The 23574-nt window shown below is 39.2% G+C and overlaps 1 protein-coding gene across 1 annotated transcript; it reads right to left on the reverse strand.

Moving 5' to 3' along the window:
• Positions 1-1549: 1549 nt before the first annotated feature.
• LOC135748099 (uncharacterized) lies at positions 1550-21801 on the reverse strand. Its single transcript, XM_073813637.1, has 6 exons — positions 21490-21801; positions 20892-21227; positions 15338-15679; positions 7694-7996; positions 3633-3832; positions 1550-1633 (listed from the first exon to the last, which is right to left on the reverse strand). The coding sequence occupies exons 1-6, from the start codon at positions 21533-21535 to the stop codon at positions 1550-1552; spliced, it is 1311 nt and encodes a 436-aa protein (XP_073669738.1). The 5' UTR covers positions 21536-21801.
• Positions 21802-23574: the final 1773 nt, after the last annotated feature.

Raw genomic sequence — 23574 nt, forward strand, 5'->3', positions numbered from 1 at the left:
ACATACATATATTTTTTTACATTGCACTTAACTTTACTTTAACATTTTAAACTTGCTTTGAACCGCAGGTAAAGCAGCTGTAGATTAAAAAGGGGGTTAACAGCACTAACTGATGTCACAGTTCATCTTTTCTCTCATATACTCTCTGATACTTTATAAAGTGCATGAATCATTCATTAACACTGAGGCACAATATGATTGGTTGTTGGTTGTTAAACAACTGGCCATTATCCAACACTGCATTATTTCACACTGTAAATATTTAGCATCATCATTTTGGGTTAGCAGCACTGTGCTAACCTTCAGGAACAGAGTGTCATAACTCAGTGTTAAATGTGGTACTACCACTGATCTATATAAATAACTGGATTGTGCATAGAACGCTTAACGTAACAGCCTGAGGTAAAGCCAGCGGCCATCTTGGTATGCCCAACCTGCAGTAGGCGTCATTGGCTTACATTTAAAATCATGATCTAAATTCATCTGGTTTACAGCGTATCAGTCACACAAGATTAATTTTTACAATATGTGTATGTAAATTAATTATTACTTCTCACCATCATATGTACTGGAAATATTGTTTGCAGGATTGATTTCAGCTATGAGAGTTTCATTAAATCTCAACTCATCATCTCTCTGTATGTCAGTATCACTCTTCAGATTCACAGATTCTCCCTTATACGCTTGCGATGGTTTTGGTTCTCCCGCAGCCACTTGCGATAGTTTTGGTTCTCCCGCAGCCGCTTGCGATGGTTTTGGTTCTCCCGCAGCCGCTTGCGATGGTTTTGGTTCTCCCGCAGCCGCTTGCGATGGTTTTGGTTCTCCCGCAGCCGCTTGCAATGGTTTTGGTTCTCCCGCAGTTGCTTGCGGTGGTTTTGGTTCTCCCGCAGTTGCTTGCGGTGGTTTTGGTTCTCCCGCAGCCGCTTGCGGTGGTTTTGGTTCTCCCGCAGCTGCTTGCGGTGGTTTTGGTTCTCCCGCAGCCGCTTGCGGTGGTTTTGGTTCTCCCGCAGCTGCTTGCGGTGGTTTTGGTTCTCCCGCAGTTGGTTGCGATGGTTTTGGTTCTCCCGCAGCTGCTTGCAGTGGTTTTGGTTCTCCCGCAGCCGCTTGCGGTGGTTTTGGTTCTCCCGCAGCCACTTGCGATGGTTTTGGTTCTCCCCCATATGCTTGCGATGGTTTTGGTTCTCCCCCATACGCTTGCGATGGTTTTGGTTCTCCCCCATCCGCTTGCGATGGTTTTGGTTCTCCCCCATACGCTTGCGATGGTTTTGGTTCTCCCCCATATGCTTGCAATAGTTTTGGTTCTCCCCCATACGTTTGCGATGGTTTTGGTTCTCCCCCATATGCTTGCGATGGTTTTGGTTCTCCCCATACGCTTGCGATGGTTTTGGTTCTCCCCCATCCGCTTGCGATGGTTTTGGTTCTCCCCCATACGCTTGCGATGGTTTTGGTTCTCCCCCATACGCTTGCAATGGTTTTGGTTCTCCCCCATACGTTTGCGATTGTTTTGGTTCTCCCGCATCCACTTGCCATGGTTTTGGTTCTCCCTCATCTATTTGCGATGGCTTTGATTTTCCTCCATCCACTTGCGATGGTTTTGATTCTCCCCCATACGCTTGCAATGGTTGTATTTCATCTGTAACAGCAGCAAACAGAAACACTGAAATTAAATCAATTAAATCAATTAAATGAATTTCTGTTTATTATCTCAATCTTTCAGATTCTCTATAAGTATATAAATATAAACACAACTATAACATCAAGATGATGAATTTTAGGAATCTCTTAACACAGAATACAACTAATGAATTCACTATACTATTCAGTCATTGTGTTTAAGTGTTTATATAAGATATCAGTTATGTAGTTGTTAACTAAAAAACCGACCAAATATCTGAAATGAAGGATACACAGAGTTCACATGTGTTGTCAAAGTTCTGTTCACGAGCGTGAATCCTACCTTTCACAGGAATGAAACACTCACTTCGCGTCAGTGCACACATACCAGCGGGCACACTGGCACAGAGCAGAGCGAGACCTTCAGCCTATGTGCCTGGGCTCAGCCTCCACCCAATTTAATCCCTGAGTATCATTAACTTACATGAACATGTTTGCTGTTTTTTTTATAAGATGCAAAAGTGGTCACTTAAATATGGCCAGGGGTTTCTTTCATAAGAATTGAATTCAGGGTCTGCATCTCTGGTGCCTGTCTTGTCCGTCTCCATGGTTCTTTTAGCACGTTCCCCCGCCTATCAATCAATCAGTATCCGTTGGGCGCCTTTATCACCTTGCATTATTTTTTTTCACCAAGTAACAGGTATGATTTTAAATTGTAGCGAAATACAATACTTTAAACAAAACAGTAAAAGTAAAATTACAGATATTAAAAACTACTTAATGGGGCCATGGCATAAAAAAGTTCACTTGATGAGGTCTTTTAACATTAATATGAGTTCCCCAAGCCGGATTATGTTCCCCAATTGGTTTAAAATGGTCATAGGTGTAAACAGAGCCCTGGGTATTCTGCTTTTATTCTGCTCTGCTCCTGTCAAATGTCAAGAGTGCATAATTGTAGTGCAAAACATTAATATGATGAGCGAGCGTGAATCTCTCGGTGTAATCGAGAATCTCTCCTCTTCGCTCAAAGTAAGCGCTTATGTGCTAAGACTGTGTCCCACGCATTCGCGCATGCCTAAGTACTCTTCTCTTCAATTTCTTTCTCTTTGCTCTTGGCATAAACGCTGTCAAAATGGCAACCAATCAGAAATAGGCTTTAACAAATGACCAATGAAATCATGACATCGTACATGGAATCTTATTGGCTGATATTGAACCCTACATGGAATAAGTTCACTTAAGTTCAATCAAGACAAGCCGAGATGGATCCGCCGAATCGACGATCTCAGGTAACCAGTTTTATTTGTTTTGATGTGAAATATGTCAAATGTATTTTACATATAAATGACCTAGACTGTCAACCACATTGTTCACACTACAGGTCCCATGCCCAGTAAAAGTGAGATTTTTGAGCCAAATTGATATCTAAGATATCTGTTATCTAAGATAAGGGGGTAAAATGCCCCAGTAAATTTTGCTACATCTATTATGGCTGTCACCAATGAAGTGATGTGAAATTAATGAAAGTGTCATCTGCAATAGATTTTCCCGGATTGCAGCATTGAGTGTTATAATCAACAGTGCAGCTGGAAGGAATACGGCTGTGGGGGAGAGAGACACCGGCCATAAAAATGACAACCAGAAAAAAAATCTCTGTACAACTTTGAACTCAAACCAAAAATCGGAACCTTTTGATTGACACATTAATAAAAATGACAAACAATCGCGGGACAACTAACAGACACAAAAAGTTATACAGCGCTTTGATCGACGCATTATTTTAAATAACAGGCATCCAGACTGCTGGCAAAAAAAACATAAAAATGGCACTCAGAAAATGTCCAACACGTACAATTTTTTGATTGATAGAGGTGAGACGCCTGTGAAAGTATGATTGACAGGGGGTCATAAATCAATTGTTGACAGGTGGTACCTTAAACATACTACTAACCTATTGGGCCAGGGCCTAGATTTGAGGCCTGTGCAGCGCTAAACTGAATATGAACAAACATGTTTACACCTTTAAATTCAATCTCTATTATAGCAGAATTAAGATCATTATATTCCTTCAGCTGTAGATGATTCTTACCCAGTTGATGTTTTTGTTTAGCCTTCTTACGGCGATAGTAAATCACACCAGCAGCAGCACATCCAGCAGCAGCAAGCAGGAGGAAGATAAGAGATATTCCCGCTATAGCACCTGAAGACAGACCTTGCTCTGTAATGATACAAACACACAATCATTACTGTAACTCAATCTATTAATCTGATCATAAACAAATATCAGAAACCAACAACAGATCTGATTAAAACAGAATAAATGTCAATGAATCTCATTCTATTTAAAGTCAATCATGAGAATCCTCCAACATCAGATGTAATGACTAAATGATTGTTACGGTCACCAGATGTCTTAAAGTCATCAGTTTATATTTAAAATAAGCAGCATTTGGCCAGTCATGTGATTTATTTAATTATTTATTTAACAGTTCTTTCTGGTTCTGGAATCTGATTGGCCAAGAGCTCTTCCCAGCCGTGCGATATTGTCCTGATAACGTAACAGTAACCACTTCACCATTTGTATAATTCCGCCACCTACTGGTCATTTTAGTATTAGTGAATGGAGGTTCTTTAAACCGGCTCATCTCTGAATGGAAAAACTGCACACACAACACAGACGCACTGTTTTTAAACACTCTCCATGTGTCTCATTAGTTCACTAGCTCGTAAATCAGTCTGTGAATCCCAATCGGAAGTGATTATCCCATCAAAGATCAGTGCTTTTGGATGTAACGTTAAACTTAAATGGAGTAATGTCACATCGTGTGGACGATGAAACAATCCTTTTCTCTGGAACGTTCTCTCCTCAGAACGCGAAAACACGGAACAGCTTTTTAATGTGGACTATTGATAATTTATTTTACCATGACGTGACTATTAAAACATGTTATGAGATATCGCCACTGATATATTTATAAGCAGCATGCAAAAACATCTCTCTGACCCTTATAAAAAACAGTTTTATATAGTACTGACAAGAACAAAGTCTAATAATAATCGAGTGCTCGTATCGCGTTAAGATTAAATGGGACAGCAATAGTAACGTTATATAAATATAGTTTTATTAACTTTTACCTCGCGCCAAAACAATAACAACACAAAAGACACTAAATATGAATAAGAAAACAAGTAATAGTTTCTCATCATGACACCAAATACTGCTGATTTGATCTCATTTTGACCATAAAACACGGACAGGGCCAACATCAGTGCGAGGAAATCCCTGTCAGATAAATAGCCCAGATAGGGAGGTGGTGAGCGGGGCGAGTGAACACTGACGTCGGCTCATGGCTCTGGTTCTCACCTAAAAAATTTTTCTAAGCAAACATTCAAACAGGTGCTATCTTTAATAAGCGATGCAGATTAGATTTTTTTTATACATATATATTATCGACTGAACTAATCTTAAAACTACACTTTGTGAGCAAGAAACGGTAATATTAAGGAACGGCTATTCCGTCCATTGAGTTATTATGAGATTCAAAGCAGCCGAGTGTTACCTGTCATTCTGGCCGCCCTCAAATCCGTGGCGGACGAAAGTAGTTCCCAAAAAAAGAGGCTTTTAAAATAACTCTGCTGTTGTTTTCGTTTTTCAAACGTGTGCTGTTGAACTGTTGTATAAAAGCAATATCACTCTCGGAGTCGTGTGATTTTTGTTTATAACGTCACGGCTGTGATTGCCTCTGGCCTAATCACAGCCGTGACGATATAAACAAATATCACACTCCTACTCGAGCCATATTGCTTAAATATATTGCGTCTACATGATTCAGCATCGATGCAGCAAAGTGCCGTAATCAATTATGTCAGTGTTTATTTTCTGGCTTCGAGTGGACAATGAAGTTTCAATTACTTCCGGGGCATAACAATAACAATCAAGATGGCTGAGGTGAAGAGGAATGACCGCGATTGACGGGAAATTAAAGACGCACTCAAAGCTTGGAAAGCGGACATATGGGCACATTTCGGATTCTACGAAGTTAATGGGAAACTAGACAAGACTTATGCGGTGTGTAAAACCTGCAACACTAAAATCAAGCACGTTGGCAATACAACTAACTTCACAAACCATGTTGATCGTTGGCATCCTGAGTTGGCTTCAACAACAACACAAAAAGTCGACACAACCCAGCCAAGAATTGACGAGTCGCTAATGTCAACATTGCCACACAACTCCGAGAGAGCAAAGAGGATCACACGATCGGTGGCATGTTTCAAAGCTAAGGATCTACGACCCTTCTTCAAAACTAAGGATCTACGACCCTTCTTCAAAGCTAAGGATCTACGACCCTTCTGATTCCGATTCTGTGGTAGAAAATGCAGGGTTTTCCCACATGCTTAAAACAATTGAGCCCCAGTATAAGCTACCCACAAGAGCTACCTTCACTGAGTCTCCGCTTCCCGCATTGTACAAAGAAACCAAAGCAAAGATAATGGAATCAATGTGTAAACCCAGTCGTGTAGCCATTACAAGGGACGCCTGGACTTCAGTCGCAACAGAGTCCTTTGCAGACGAAAGCAGTTTATGAAAGCCACACTGGTGCTCATATGGCGAGGCTACTCTTAGATGATGTGGAGGAATGGCAGCTAACAGAAAAAAAAATGTTGTGGAAGGTCTCTCATGTTAAATGCTTCACGCATACGTTGAACCTCGCTGCGCTATCCCTAGCATGTAATCATAATTATTCCTGCTTAACAGATAACATCCAATAAACATGTTTTCTCCATTTACTCCATCTAGCTCATACAATTGCCAAGACAGCGATCATATTCCAAGCGTTTTTCAGAACTGAAAAATTAGTTAGTGTCCTGGAGAATTTTCCAGGACACATAGAAACCATGGGCCCTATTTTAACGATCTGAAACGCAAGTGCGAAGCGCAACGCGCAAGTGAGTTTGTGGGCGGATGTTGGGCGCTGTTGCTATTTTCCCGGCGTGAGAAATAACTCTTGCGCCGGGCGCAAATCAATAAGGGGTTGGTCTGAAGTAGGTTCATTATTCATAGGTGTGGTTTGGGCGTAACGTCAAATAAACCAATCAGAACGCTAGCCAACATTCCCTTTAAACGCAAGGGCGCAAGTTCCATGGCGGGTTGCTATTATTATGACGGATTTACCAGGCGCACGCCAGGAGCAGTTCACAGCCGAGGAGACCGACGTCCTTGTACGGGGGAATCCCACGCTTGCCAGCATAAATCGGGCACGCCGTGTAACGGGAGGTGGATCTGCCTCAGGACTTGATGCCAGCAGAGGACATCGCTGCGTCCACCCTCACCGCTGAAAGGGTTTGGGGGCTTTGAAATCGGACCCAAGAAATGCAAGCAAGGTCCAACCCCAAAGTACTCTTACAAATCAAGTTCATATACATTAAGGTTTCTTGTGAAAACATTTTAATTATTATTTACATAAAATAAACGTAATACAGCCACACAACAAAGTTATGAAAATATTTTAATTGTTATTTGCATGAGAATAAATAAAAACTATCACCACAATGCTCACCACTATGATTCCCCTTATCTCGTGTATTAATATTTTTAAGTGTAACAATTTATGATTTGCAAAAATAACTGTTGCATCTGTGTAGATTAGATAAGCAAAGTGTGTGCGCGTTGTGCACCCTATACATTATGGTCAAGCATGCGCCCTTAAAATAGCATAATGAACAACGCGCAACGCGCCACTGACTTTAAACTTTTTTTTTCTGGTCAGTGGCGCAATTGTTTTTTGAAACTGCAAAATAGCATCAGGGATGGTTTGCGCCGGAACACGCCTCTTTTTTTGCGCTGAACCACCCAGGGAGCGCAAGTTCATTCCCTAGTTTGCCGACGTGCTTCTGTGACGGAAAAAACCCGCTGTGCGCCGGGGCAAAATACGAATGATACATGCGTCACGGACAAAGTCAATTGCGCTGGGTGCAAGATAGAGCCCCATGTGTTTGTTCAACAGGTAATATCAGTGCAAAAGTGTTTAATGTGATCTAATGTTCTTGATTATACTAAAAGACAAAAGTTACTCACCACTGACATTAACACTGAATCTCCTCTGAATGGTTCGTCTTCTGCTACTCATCTTTACTTCATAAAGTCCAGCATCTTCAGTTGTGATGTTTGTGATAGTGAGATCTCCGGTCTGATCATTCAGCTTCAGTCTGTCTCTGATTCTCCCATAAAGAGTGAATTTTTTGTTCTGTTTATTTACATCAGCAATCAGTTTGTCATCATTCCCAAAAAACAGTATCCGATCATAGGTTTTAATGTCAGGAACATCAGTGTTTATTGTTACAGGATCACCTTTCATCGCTGACACTGACTTCACTTCACCTGTATTAAACACAGAGATTAAACACTTGTCAGTCATTTTTAATATAATCATCTAACTGATATCATTGATATCTAATGCACCTCTCTTACAGCTCTACAACTTAATATCTTCAGCAACATCACAAGAATACTGGCCAGCATACTAAACACAGAACATTGTAAAATATACTGACACAATTGGACAGACTCTGTTACAGGAGAGGCAGGAAAGACAAGGAGCGGATCCAAATGCAGCTTGGGTTTATTGAAGGGTATTCCATAATCGTAATCCATAAAACAGGCAGAAGGTAGTGATGGTCGTTTTCGAAGCACTGCTTCATGAGGCTTCGAAACATTTACGAATCTTTTGTTTCGAATCAGTGGTTCGGAGCTTGTTTCAAACTGGCCCAAGTCACGTGATTTTAGCAAACGAGGCTTCAATACGTCATAACTGTTTCGAAACGTTTCGAAAATACGATGGTTCACCAATAGGGGGAGTTGATCACATGACCAGTGTCTAATGAGTTTAGGTGAACTCGGGTCAGTTTTATTATGAAAGTTTATAAAACATTCATCCTTCTGACTAATAACACTGCCATGTTGTCTACTTTTTGTTTATAGACAGATTTAATGACAAAAATGTGCATAATAAAAAGAGTAGTTAGTTTTATTAATTTGTTTGCCTTAAATAAAACTAAAAACACATAATAGACTTTTAACTATATGTCTTAATTAAGTTAAATATTTTTTTTTAACATATTTTAATAAAAGTCTTGCTATTATTTTGTAAAAAAAGTGTAAAAGGTTTGGACAGATCTGCTTAAACACTATTTTGACCAGCAGGGGTCGCCAGCGTGTGTGGGTTTCGAACTGCTTCGAAAAACTGAATACATTTTCGAAGCAATTGGTTCAATTGATTCGAAGCTTCGAAAAGCTTCGTTTCTCCCATCACTAGCAGAAGGTCATACACAGGCAATCCATTCATTAAAACAAGGCAGATAACACAAAGAAACACAGGCTAAACTCAGGGTAACATTAAACAACGACTGACAACCAGGAAAAGAACAAACAAGGTATATATGCAAAACAAGAACCAATCACAGAACAGAAACAATGAGTAACTAAGACAACAAACAAGAGGTGGTGGGGTGAGTCAATAAGTGTTCATGGTAACAAACAAGGGGGTGGAGCAAGCAAGTAATTAACAGGAGGGAAACCAGCAGACTGAAATACACAGGGCAAACACAGACAGGACTTGTAACAGACATACTGTAATTTATCTACTATTCACACACATTCTTCTGTGATAATGACACTCTTTTGTAATGACATTTGGTAATGACATGAGTTCCGGGTTTATATTTTAAATTGGCAGTCAGGTTCGGGTTGTTCCCAGTTCTTTGGGTCCCGGGGTTTGATTTACATTGTGTGTAAAACCTGAGTAGATCGGAGAACAGCCGTAATCAGAGTCAATCAGCGCTAACTGTACATTCACACCGCCGCCGACTTGAGCTTCCAAAGAAGCTCAGGCCACCCGTTCAAGGACGCTTGTCAAAAAGTACAGGAAAGCTTGTTGACGCTTTGGACGCTCTGAAGTCTGTGTCACCATGAAATGTTAACAAAAAAATACATTAATCACAGACCAACTACGATAGCTACCTATTCTTCCTGCGATGTGACTATATGGATTCGTACATCGTGATATCGATGCTTAAACGATACATTGTGTAGTCCTACTGGCAAGACACATTTGACAGACCTGCAAACTCCTCAGAGTAAAAAAGGTGACAGTGTCGCACGCACGGGGGGTGTGGGGGGTTAGGGTTACCCCAGCTCTATATTTTTGTGATTTTAATATGATTCTGAGCGTGACTTAACAAAAATCAGCATACTTTAATCAAAAAACATTGTTAAAACATCCTTGAAGCTTAAAGAGATTGACACATTTAATATTTTACAAATGTTTTTATTTACAACTCACGGAAACGCCTGGAAGTGTTGTGAAGCATGACACTGAAATAAAAAACAACAAGAGACAGACAGAAATGAAAAAAATATATTTTGCTGATGTTCGTGAAAGCTTCGTGCGACAGAGCCACTTTGTCCTCAGCCGGCGTCTGTGCAAGGTTGACGATGACGGGCCATTGTGAATGGCACTGAGTGCTCCACCAAAGTGCCCAGAACCATTGCCTGAAAGTAAATTAAAATCATTAAAATATAACCTTGCAAACTATCATACATAGGACTAATATGATAAAACAACGTGTCTCCATACTGTATGGCTGATATGCAGTGAATATCAAAATACATTTCTGTTCAATAATTATTATAATAATAATGCATTTTATATGTAGGGCTCCTTACATTGAATAAACAATCTCAAAGTGCTAGTGTTCATAATGTAAATTCAACTAACAATACAATGTAAAGATTTCATTGACAGACTTTGATGCAAAATGTAGCCCTTTATTATACAGAAATTGGTTGTTGGTGTATTATCCTAGGACAACACGCTCGCCAGATTGTTTTATCTAAACAGCCCTATGTTGTTAAAAATTACTGTTTACCAGGTATACAGCCACCAGGAATGTATGGGGCTAGGCTAAATCCTTAAACATTCACAACGCGATGTAGAAAGATTAAGTGCATGCATTGAAAAAAATAGGTATGTATTAATTAGTCTAAGTTGAGGTAAAAACATAGGAAAATGTTGAAAAAGGGTGGGTTTTCCTTTAACATTACTCTCGCATCAGCTGTTGTGTAAACAGTCACATTTACCCACACCACGAACGACTGCCTGCGCAAGCGCGCACCACAGCCACCATAATGAATAAGTTACTCAGGGTAACGTTAGCTCAGAATTCGATTAGTAGCCGTATATCTCGGAACTCCGGGCAGAACACCCGGGTAACGATAAGCCTAGCTAACATTCGTCCTGCTAAGTTAGCTAACATTAGTCATTTTGCTCGAAGCATAGGCAAACTTTATGCAAGGTCTACGTTTGTGCATTACTCGGCGTAACTCGTTCCTAAAAATACAATATAAGCGGTAGCTAACGCTAATTAAATCAAGCAAACAAATAGTTGTCGTTTTTGGTCCAAAAAAGTTGACTTACCTCAAATAAGATGGTTCCTTCACGTTAAAAGTGTCCATCAGACTCGCGTGGTAGAGGTGTGTCTCTCATCCAAAGGACCGCGCTGTCTTCAAGATTCTGAAGGAAGTGCTAAGATTCCGATTGGCCCAGAGGAAAGCATGCTAAGATTCCGATTGGCCCAGAGAAATGTCAAGTATAAGAATTATCCAATAATGTTTGGCAATTCTAGCCCGCATTGCATTCAGATAAAGGGCAGCCTTCCGACCCCCCCCACACCTAAAAAAAAAAAACTCTCCGGTTCTATGCGATTCACGTGAATGACCCAATTGATCAAGAAAACGGCGATTGTCGCCGAAAAGCGACAAGTTTGCAGGTCTGATTTGAGTATCTATCAGTAGTTAAAAATATTATAAATCATCAGCAGGTACTTCTCAAAGTTTTTAACCCAAGTTGGACTTTATAGAGCCTAAACAAAAAGAGCCTTGCAATCATTTAAAATGACATTTCTTATTTATTCAGATTTGCAAAAAGAGATTTTCTTACTAACAGTTATCAAAGTCATGAAGGCCAGATTCATCACATATCATGATATACTCATATACTTTTCTTATAAATTGGTACATTCATAGAACATTATGTGTTTGATTTTTAGATACATGGTGCGCACTTCTCATCCGGTGTGCGACCCCTTTAGGGAGAAACAAAAAAATGTTTCATGGTATATAGGTTTGTTTGCTAGTTTGCAAATTTAGGGTTTAATTAAGAGCTTTTATTTAGTGATGTCTACGCACAGATCTATTCTACTTTATTCTACTTTTATGTGTAGTGTTGAGGTGTAAGAGATGTTGTTTCTGCACTCTTCAATTATTTCGTTTTTTTGTGCTCTTTATGGGAACTTAATGTTTATGATGAACTTCTTTACTTGTGTTTGTTTACAGACTAATAACCTAATGGTAATAATATAGTTTTATGTTTGTGCTACAACAGTTTGGACCTCTGTAGCACCAGTGCTATGTGCAAAAAAGTTAATGTATAGCCCAGATATGGACTTTGTTCCTAAAGTTACCTTTAAGTTCTTAAAGATTTTCTTGAAAGAAAATCTCTCACTGCTCTTGACTAAATCACTTTTTTACATTTAATAAGATATATTAAGAAAATCCTGCACAGTTCAGCTTAAACCTGGCACAACACACCTGCCTGAAATTTTGTAGTGTCCCATTAAAGGCAGGGTAGGCAGATTTTGTCTAAAAATCTTAGTTTAAACTGTCTTTATATACTAATACATAATTAAAATGTAAGTACTCTGAAAAATAGAGTATAAAAGTCGAGTGTCTGTACACCTCCCACAACTGTTTGAAACACGGCTAATTATTTCCATTCGGGACGAAACAATTGATAGTTTCGCAACCGTTGCTACCACCCCCGATGCTACAGGATCTGCCCACATGCGGGTTTTCTTTGAGTGTATGTTACTCTGTTTATCTGTAAACAAGATATTTAAAATATGTGGTGATGTTGTTATGTTGATAGTGTTATTGGTAGTACTCCAATGCATTTCATTCTATATATGTCTAAGTGATGACTCAAAAAAGATTTACTAGTGTAAAACATATAGATATTATTTTTGTTCACAGCACAAATGTAATCGTTGCTGATTTATTATCAAAATTGCATGTTCTGTGCAAATGCTGTATAAAAGAATGATGTATGGTATTGTAAACTTTTCACTAAGCTGATACACCTTTCTATATTGTAAGAATAGCTGTACAACAAGAAGTCCAGGAATTGGAGATTGTATTCATTGAAGCTGAAGAAGGACTACAGCTACATTGCAGACCTACAGCGTGCCATCCTCCTTCGACGGTTGTCAGCTAATAAGGGGATGGCTAGAAGCAGAACCAGGAGACCTGATGATCCCCGTCAACATGGCGTTCTCCCTGACCATTTTTAGTGCCATATAGCACCGGTGAAGCACCAGTGTAGAACCATATAGTGCTATGTAGAACCATATGTGGTGCTATATGGCCCCTATTTGGTTCTACACAGGTGCTTCACCGGTGCTATATGGCACTAAAAATGGTTCTTCTATGATTACGAGCAAAGAAACACTTTTGGTGCTATATAGCACCGTTTGTTTTTAGAGTGAACGGTCGCGTATCTTCCAGACACAGTAACTTGGAATCACGACTCTGTGACCCTGTCCTAGTGCTCCATACTGCCACACTACAAATTGCCTGTATGGCAATAAATTGGCTTTAATGCTCTCTAAGAGGACTTATGTGCACATTACACTTCAGATCATATACCTGTTCACATGCCCTTGTTTGATCTTGAAGATTCAAAACTCAACGCAGGTCCTCTTGTCCAAGACTAAGTGCTCCTTGCCCTGCACTTCGACCACCCCGTCCTCGGACCCTACTTCCTTGGACCCTGGTTGCTCGCCCTCTTGTACGACTTCCTCTGTTTCGCCCTCGACCACGGACCTGTCCTCGAGCCGATGATGCGGTACTTGTCCCCGGAGTGTAGTCCTCATCAGAGTCAACAGCAATGCTTTCATCGTGGAAACTCTTACATGCCACACACCGTATATGTTATGAATCTTACACGAAATTCACCTTCATCACCGTGTAAATGATGGTTATGTAAAAAAGTGTATCAATACAACCTGTTTTTTTTAGCAAACATAACTAGCTCGTTCGTTACCGAATTAAACTAAATAAATTTTAAACTTTACCAGTATCGATATGCTAGCTTGATAGTGAGTACTGAAACCATTGTATTGGTTTATATTCAAAAAGTGAAAAGTTAGGTTTATTATTACATGTGATTCTGGCATGATGTCAACAGATGCACCACGCTCCATCTTCTCCGCTCGTCTCAGGTAAATATGCATCTTCCAGAGTGGTCAGTGTCGCGCGTTCATTTGTTTTGGGGGCGTGGCTTTGGAAGAAGCCCAGAAGGGAGGGGGTGGATTGAATGGAAATAATGAGCTGTGTTTAAAACAGCCGTGAGAGGTGTACAGACACACAATTTTTATACTCTCTTTTTCAGAGTACTTAAATTTTACTTATGTATTGGTATATAAAGTCAGTTTAAAGGCGCAAAAGAGGATGTTTCCGCTTACTGAGAATCTAAAGACCGTTACGGAGTTAACTGTCTGCTTCAGGTGTGTTTGATTAGGACCGACTTTGATACCCTGGTGTACTGCTTCCAGTGAGAATTTTTAGTATGCATGGGAAGGACACTTTATCCCATTGAAATATTAAATGTAAGAATTTATAACTCTGTCAAAACCCCAATTTCCATCCTCTACCATCTGCATTCCTGTTCTCCCTGATACAGTAGTGATCAAAGATTATTGGCAGAATTGTTTATCCAGTCCAGTGGGGGTTAAATGTGGTCTTCTGATTGGTCAGTTTGAAAGCATCATGTTGAGTTTGGTCAGATGGTCAAGGAAGGGATAAAAGAGAATGTTTGGGTATGCTCAGGCTCTTTTATTCTCTCATCCTCCTTTGGGCTGGTCTCCATGAAATCTGCTTTTGGACTCGGCTCATTCTCAATGATTTTCTTATTTACCTGAGCTCTAGGGTTCAGGCCATTAGGCCAAGTTTTGATTTAATGTTAATACTTAAACGCTACCTATTGCAATACAATTTATTTATATTCTCTCCCGTATATTTTGCAATCATAACTGCACTTATTTCCGCCACTTGTATAAGTTGCAGAAGGGTGGTAATTGACAAGAAATACACAGTTTTACACCATCTTGCTTTTAACGTTTCTTTAGGCATTCCTACAGCTTGAACCACTGTATCCCCCTTTATAGTTTTGGTGCCAAAACCCGGTAACGCTTGCAGTTTTGATCTTCTTCCGAAAGTGGAGATGCCTTACACCATGATGCTACAGGAGCTTAAGAGCACCAAATTCAATAAAAAAAATTCACTGGAAATCTATGAACCAAGTGGCTCTTTGAGGTCTAAGGGATGTAGCAAGAAATGTTAATTGTATTTGTTTAACAACACCTTTGAAAAATGTAATCATGGTTTTTGTAATTATGGGAAAAAAACATATGGCTCACACGAAAATTCAAATTCAGTAGTACATACTGTCACAGTATGACATTTCAGATCCACAATTTTTTTCTTAGAATTGACAGTTTTATTCAGCATATTATACAGCACATTACTTATTAAGTCTACATCAGAATTGTTAATAGAGTGATAATCTGAATAAGATCTGTATTATATTGTAAGATTTGATTTACTCACCACTGACAGTAACTGTGAATGACTGATGTATGGTATAACTGCTGCTGGTGCTGGTGAGATCTACTTCATAAAGTCCAGAGAGATCCGTTCTGATGATCTTGATTTTAAGCGATCCAGTCTGAACATCCAGCTGCAGTTTGTCTCGGAATCTTTTATCATGAATGTCATCATCTTCTGATATTTCACTGGCTGATTTATTGAAATGAGCTATACGAATCCCTTGAAATCTCCACTGTATTGCATCATATGTCTTGAAATAATGAACATCAGTGTGTAGAGTAACAGAATCTGCATCCTTTACGGACACCGACTTTAGTTGACCTGATTCTGGGTTATTCACACCTGCAGACACAAACAAAGACAGTTAATAAACTCAATTCTTGAAATATTCAAAGGATCTGAGGAAAGACCAACAAAATTGCCACCCAAGTTCTGTAGTGACAGAAGCTGTATTTGTTAAAGTGCCCATATAATGACTGCTTTTCCACAAGTTAAATAAGTGTATGAGTTCCATAAAGCATGTTTCAAAAGTTGTTTGCTCGAAATAGCTTGTAAGAAAAGATTCCTACCCATCCCTAGTAGCCTCTGTTTCAGTGCCTTTCAGATTGTGCCGTTTTGAGCAGGTCATTACATATTTATGAGATGCTGCTCCTTTGGCCACGCCCCACTTCTAACGTCATGTGCGTCTGCGCAATGGTATCGCATGAGCAGTACAGACCATATACTGTATATTATTATATATAATTATTAACGGTTTATGTATTGCCAACAGACAAATCAAGCAAAAAAGTATCACTAATAAGTACACTCCAGGAGAAGAAACTAATTACACCTTATGATTGGAGAGTAAATTTGTGATGTGATGTAGCAGTCTCAACAAAACACTCGTTTTGCCCTGGACAACGCTAACATATTCCCATTTATAAAACATTTTCAAACGCATTATTTTCGCAATAGACATTTAGACCCGGCGGGGGATGTATACTGCTTGTGGACAGCATGCTAATTGCTAAAAGCTAGCTGGAGGTAGGCCCTGTGTAGCATCCATCCTTTGGATGAGACGTTAAATCGAGGTCCTGACTCTCTGTGGTTATTAAAAATCCAAGGATGTTTTTCGAAAAAGAGTAGCAGTGTGCCTGGCATCCTGGGCAAACTTGCACATTGGCGTACTAATCATCCCCTCATACTATTTGGCTATATGTCTCCTCTCCACCAATAAGCTGGTGTGTGGTGGGCGTTCTGGCGCAATATGGCTGCCGTCGCATCATCCAGGTGGTGGTTGAGGAGAATCCCCCTTTCATATGTAAAGCTCTTTGAGTGCTGCAGAAAAGCACTATATAAATTAGGGCTGTAACGATTTATCGTGCAAATGCGCGTTTTCTCAATTAATTAATTTGAATGAATTACGGTGAAATGGCGCCACATCCAAAAGCCAGGGGGCACTCTCGTGCAGAAACTCCCTTTCTGCCACAAAAGAAGTAGCATTACGAACCCTATTCCAGGAAATGTTTACAGTAATATGTATGGCCCTGTCCCAATATACGCACTTCTGCCCTTGTGCCCCTCAATGCGCGCTCTCGCTAACGGGTGCAAGACCGTAGGGTGTCACGATTCTCTAATGGTGCTCTCCAGGGGGTGATCATAAGTTCACTTAATGCACCACTTTGCAAGTGCGCATCAGACCGTACTTTGCTATGGGCTATTACCCAGAATCCTTGTGGTGTCCTGACATTTCGAACAGCTAACCAAGGTGGGAGCAAAACGGTTGCTATGGTCGGACGCTGGCAAAACTCAGAGGGAAAACATTTAAAATGTTTACTTCACAAAGATTAGTTTAATGAGGAATTTCATACTCCTAAAATAATAGAGTTTAAAGGAGACATATCATGCTAAATCCACTTTCTTAGCTCTTAAATGCATTTTGTTGTATATTTGTAGTGTTTAAAAGTACATAAAAGTTGAAATTAGTCTCTTCAGGTGCTTTGTTGATATCTTTATATTCTGTTTTGGTGATATTTTCCAACCTGTTCTGATTTTTCTATTATCTATTACGTTTTTTGAACAATTACGTCACAGTATTTGCAGCGGAACTGCCAAATAAGGACATCGACTCCCAGCCCAACACTACGAGCAATCCGCCATTTTCAATTTCTCACTGCGATATTGTAGTCCAAGCTCAAGGATGCAGAAGTTACGAGAGAGTAAATCAAAATGTTCGGTTGTTGAACCTGTGCCTGGTTGGGTTTTATTTTTCACAGAAATGTCATTTTTTAGTGCGCGAAGCACTTCAATGATAACTATTTCACCAACCTCCACCAGTATAAAGTAGGATTTGCCGATAGACTTCGTCTGATTGAGGGGTCAATTACTTCTATCTTTGGAGACGACGAGCAGAGCACTTCGGTAAGCTGTAAATAACTTTAAAAACAGTAAAGTACACGGTTGTCATGGTTTAGCAGTGCTGTTTCTCAATCCGAAGGCTGCAGCCTGTGGATGTCGCATGTGGTCATCAACCCGGGATTAAGTTATAGCATATTACAACAATTTACAATTAACTAAGAATAATAGTCAACTATAATTGTTAATATTCGGAAATAAGACAGCCGGCATTAACACACCATTGTGATACCTCCATATGAAGACGTTGTTCTGCAGGTTCGTCGTCTTCATTTTCATCTCGCTCCATTTCCGACTATGGCGCGAACATATAAGGCAGGATGGACAAGTCTTCCGTTGTTGACATTTTGTGAATAACGAGTAAATAAAACGTTTCTGTGCCGCTAGATAATCGTATCTCTGCTAAAACTACAAAAATGGCCGAACGGGGTGGAGTTTAACCGAGTGTCACCTCTGCAACCTGGAGAGGGGGCAGGGTATGACGTGCATTTAAAAAGACAGTACCAAAACGAGTTGCTCTCAGATGCACATCAGAAAAGGGGTAGAAAGGGGGCCTGTGGGGCTATAATAATGAGGAATTCAGACCCAAGCATTGCAGTTTCGCTTTATATAGACCACAAATAGATGATTTATATGTAAAAAGGACAGATTTAAAAGCATGATATGTCTGCTTTAATGGCTTACTTTAGTTATTGTGTCACAAAACACATAAGTATTAGTGATAATATTAGCTAACATTTTACTTTATAGTACATTTATTGTGAAATTACTAACAGCTGGAAAACGCTCTGAGCGGGAGTCAAACCAGCAATCGATCCACCATGTGAGTCGAACGCTCTGAAAGCCCCGTGCAAACTTCACCACCCTCCGCGTCCAACTCTGTCATGCGGACGTGTGGGAGATAGAACCGGGCACGTAGAGTAAAGCACCCGCAGGATGGACCGATTGGGAGATTAGGGAATGATATTTACTCACTGCACCGCCTTCATACAGTGGTCTCTGTTGCAACAGCAAATTACATCTTCTATAGTCTTAATACATCACTCAATTATGTAGTATATATCGCGTTAATGATTACAAGGTGGTAAAAAGATGAATGGACGGATAACCTCATGAGCAGGGTAGAATAATTCATTTCAAATCTTGTCATTTTACTCATTTTTAAACATTTAAGATATTCTTATGTTAATATTTGAGTATAAGTGTTTTGAGAATTGCACATAGAAAAATTTTTACGAACTTCTTGTAATTTATCTAAACTACTTTCCTATTTTTTTGTCTTAAGAATGTTTTCGTGAATTTAGCCCCAGATCACGACAGAAGTGACGTAGATAGTGACGTGTGCCAAACTGTCCCAATTCTGCTCTTCAAGCTTTGGGCCCTTGCGCACATACTCTGCTAATTGCACTTTCAACAAGTTTCCACTTCGAGTACATTTATTTTATAGTTTTAATTGTTGTAAGCTGTATTAGGCTGTACAAACTCTGTAAATATGCTATACCATCTAAAAAATTACATAAATAAAAACACTCAGATATTATTAGGTACCTGTGCCTGGGCTGTCAGCAGAAAAGCTTTATCGACTGGAGGGGAAACAGACATTCCGAGGGGAACAGGATTGGCTGCTACACCGGTCGGTAAGGCCCGGTCTTGGTTAGTTTGGCAAAAACCCTTTTAGTTTGGCAAAACACTATTACTTAGTTCATGTAGAATTGTAAAATAAAGCAGTAAAATATTTCTTAAAAATTTCGAAAAGTACGGTAGTGGTCACTGGCTTTGCAGTAGAAACCACACTGCAAACTAGCAAGCATAGCAGTTAGCCACATCGTCGTTCTCAATGGCAAATGACTGCTAAAACACACACACAAGCACTTTAGGTTCCGATAAACACACGTTAAAACTTTGTTTTTAAAAGTAGGCGGGAGTATAATAAATAATATCCAAATAGCGCTGCTATTTCCGTGAGCCATGATAACAGTATTGAGAATATCAGCGAAGTGACTACTCTGTAGCTACCTGGTGGGTGGAGACCTGGGTAGTGGGGTGTTGGGTGGAAAAATTTGAATAGAATGTGACGACAAGGCTAGTTACTGTACGTCACAATGGAGCTGATTTTGAAACCGTGCAATCTGAGACTCAAGGCAGAGGACATTCAGAAACCTGTATCTCACTCAAAACAGCATGGATAGATTATTTTTCCAAGTTTGTATGCGTGTGGAAGCACCAGAGACACAAAAGAACACCCCAAAACCCAGAAAAAGTCAGTTTTTCATAATATGGGCACTTTAATATCTAAGCTGTTCCCAATAACCAAGCAAAGGCTGCTATTGTAAGTCTTAATTCAATCTTGAAAATTGTTTCTAAACACAATATAAAATGTTAGAAATGTATTGCTGAAACATGGCTAAAAGACTGTAAACTATGTAGTACTGAATTGCAGAGAGTTCGATCGTTAACTCTTTCACCGCCATTGATGCCATTAAACTCTTATTTAACGCTAAAATGGTGGTTTTGCGCAAGGAGTTAGTACATTTGGCCCCTTATGTGTAATGTACGAGTACAACCCTTTTATATCAGTCCTAACTTTTAACCCACAGTGTTCTGTGTGCACTTTAGACTTCCATAAAACTAAAGCGGCTGCTCTCAGTCTCTTTCATTTTTGTTTCATTTTGCAAGAATGGGAAAGTTTCACACCTTGCGCTTCCAAGCGTTTAAAACGCATTTGGTGTGATTGGCCCCTAAGTGTGTTTATTTGTTTTGTTGTTTATTTTTTATGGTTTCAAATGCAGGGGGAGGTGACATTTATAATTTTGTCTTTTCTAACAATGACAATAAAGCTCTATCTATCTACATAGAAAGTCAAGATTAGTAAAACATTGATGACTGACCCTTTACTTTCATGTATGGAAAAATACTACATGAGGGTGAGTATATGACATAAGAGTTTTATACTTGAGCGAACACTGATGTATTATATCCAGGTCTTAACTCATACTATGCACCTGAAAATCATATTTACGAATACTTTGTAAGATTATGATTTTACAGACACTGATTACATTTGAGTGTTTGCTATCAGACATCAATTAACAGGTACATATAATATTGTTCATCTGGTGAAGAGTACTTAAATTATTAAAATATCTGCGATACTCACCATTAACATTGAAACTCTTTTGTATAATCTTACTTCTGACAGTGATCTCTACTTCATATAATCCAGTGTGTTGAGTTGTGATATTTGTAATGGTGAGATCTCCAGTCTGATTATTCACCTGCAGTCTGTCTCTGAATCTTCCATCAAGAACATCAGCATATATTGAGATCTTATTGCTTTTAGGTTCTCTATTGATTTTAGCTATGTTAGATTTTTGAGGTCCAAATGTCCATAATACTGTCACATCATCTGTCTGTGTGTCAGTAAAATCAGTGTGTAGAGTAAGAGAATCTCCCTCCATCACCGACACTGACTTCACTTTATCACCAAACACACCTGCACAGAGACAATTACTTAGACATATATTAAACTGTCAGTATAAAGATCACTTCTGTTTAAAATAGTGAAATGTCGAAAACTCTCTAAAAAGCAAAGAGTCCGCATTACAGCAGGACATTATATATAATACATTATATACATCATATATAAATATAGATATATGCAGGTATATGTAGAACTTAGAATGTATATATATATACATATATATTGTATTAAGTGAAAGTGAAAGTGTTGCAGAAATGTTCATAAATCAACTTACTGTTGATAAATATAGAGATGAAAAAGAGCAAAGAGATCGTCTTCATGTTGCTGTAGGCTTGGAGTTAATAAAGATCAGATCAGTAAAGTTATATAAAAGTTTAATTCTTGATCTCTGACCGTTTGTCTGACTAACAGCCGTCACACCCATAAACTCACAGACCGTCAGAAGAACAACGTTAGACACTAAACTAAACATACAAACAGAGAGATAACACCAATGTCACGTGACTATGGGTAAGGCGGCGTACCTGTCGTAAAACAAAGCTTCTGAAATGGCGGACTCGCATGAATCCTAAGCTGTGTCCTTATTCAAAGGCTGCAACCTTTTTTTTATAAACAGTGAAGGGTACAAAGTACAAAGGTCACAGTAAAACCATTATATGCATTATATAACTGTAACATTTGGACGTAAAGGCTACCATCTAGTGGTAAAGGTGCATTGGAACTTGGACAAAATTTGTGACCTGTGAATTTTTTTGGTTTTCTGTTCAATCCAATATGGAGGAAGAACAACATCATGTCTTCAAGCAACTTAAACCGGCACTGCCCGAACATTTTAAAGTTTGAACGGGGTCTCTGTGTCAAACGGCCTAGTTGCAGGAGCTGGCCAAAAATTTGTGCAGAATAATAATAATAATAAGAAGAAGAAGAAAACTTATGAAGAACAATAAGTGTGCTTTGTGCAACCTTCTAAGGACGTTTTTTAAGACCGATTGCATCACAGCTGTGCGACCTGAGTTTAGTAAGCCTCAGGTCCCAATTCAAAGGATGCTTAGATTGAATGCGTCCTTATTTCTCTGCGGTGTCAAAGAACTTATATGGCGCTGTTAAGGATAGAAATATATATACGTATAATAAAGACTAGATGTGTTACGGCGGAGTCTCTAACGTCATCACTTGGCAGCCATCTTACTTCAGACAGTTTTAAGCGGTTTGGTTTCTTACAAACATTATTAACGTGGCTATAATTCTGGCTTTAACATGATTCATGAAAATTGTTCATTGAAAAGTGTCATAGGTACATCTCTGACGTTTACAACAAACCAAAATTATATAAAACTATATAATAATATCATAAGCATGACAAATAGATTTTTGAAATTACCATTGGACTTCAGCCAAGTTGTACATCTGAACGATCTTGACTTAAAACATCATAGCAAAAGGCCTAAATACCAGGTTTTGATTTTGAATAAATGTACAAAAATTATAACATGTTTCAAATGGAAGCTTTGTGTAGACCACTACTGTAGTGATTTTCCAAATATTAATAAGAAATAAAGCAGGCTTCCTCCATTAGTTTTTACCAAGGGCCAAATTCTCCTAACAATACAAAGCCAAGGGCCACCGACCACAATGTTATGACCTTAATGTTTCATAAAAAGTCATCAATTTCCCTGATGGCAGATTCAATTATTAGACCAGCTTTAATATTTTAATGTTCTTACTTGGATCTAGAGGTCTACACGGAAGACCCGAGACCCGAAGACCCGGGACCCGTACGGGTTCGGGTCTATATTTTAAATGATCAGCCGGGTCCGGGTCGGGTCTCAATCTATTACTTCGGGTCCCGGGTCTGTTTAACATTGTGGGTAATACCCGAGGTCAATCGGACTCGGAGAACACACACTCACATTTAAATAAAATATTTCAAAATCAGCAACAAAAACTTAGATGAACTGTCGCATAAATTTTTTCTATGACGCTAAAATTGCGTTAAAAAGTTTATATTTGGTTGCTCCAACCAGGCAGCTAACGCGCATGTGCTCTTTTAATGTTTCTCTGGCTACCAGTCAGGAGCTTCTGCAGTGAGACGCAATGACTTTACCTTTGACAATTGGCTCTTTTATTTAGAAGGCGGGACCTATCCCACCATACCGCGCATTTTGCACTGACTTCTCTAATTTTTATAATAATATTATAAATTGACCGTCTGTTATATCTAAAGTTTTCGCGACTCAAAGAGCACAGAGATGATAGCAAAGAAGCAAAGCTAACGAAACCAGCCATGACACTGAACGAGCAATCGTTATTATAATCCATATGGGCAAATATTATTAAGCAAGTTGACCCGATGTAAGAC

The sequence above is a fragment of the Paramisgurnus dabryanus genome, chromosome 24, assembly GCF_030506205.2.
Source record: "Paramisgurnus dabryanus chromosome 24, PD_genome_1.1, whole genome shotgun sequence".
Taxonomy (NCBI): Eukaryota; Metazoa; Chordata; class Actinopteri; order Cypriniformes; family Cobitidae; genus Paramisgurnus; species Paramisgurnus dabryanus.

Bases quoted from the DNA above. Each gene is read 5' to 3' on its own strand.
- LOC135748099 (XM_073813637.1), bottom strand. From the start codon at position 21,535: ATGAAGACGATCTCTTTGCTCTTTTTCATCTCTATATTTATCAACA. The intron at 7,997-15,337 runs GTGAGTAAATCA...TGTTTAATACAG, and splicing joins ATTCACAGTTACTGTCAGTG to GTGAAGTGAAGTCAGTGTCA. The intron at 1,634-3,632 runs GTAAACATGTTT...CTGCTGTTACAG, and splicing joins TAGAGATTGAATTTAAAGGT to ATGAAATACAACCATTGCAA.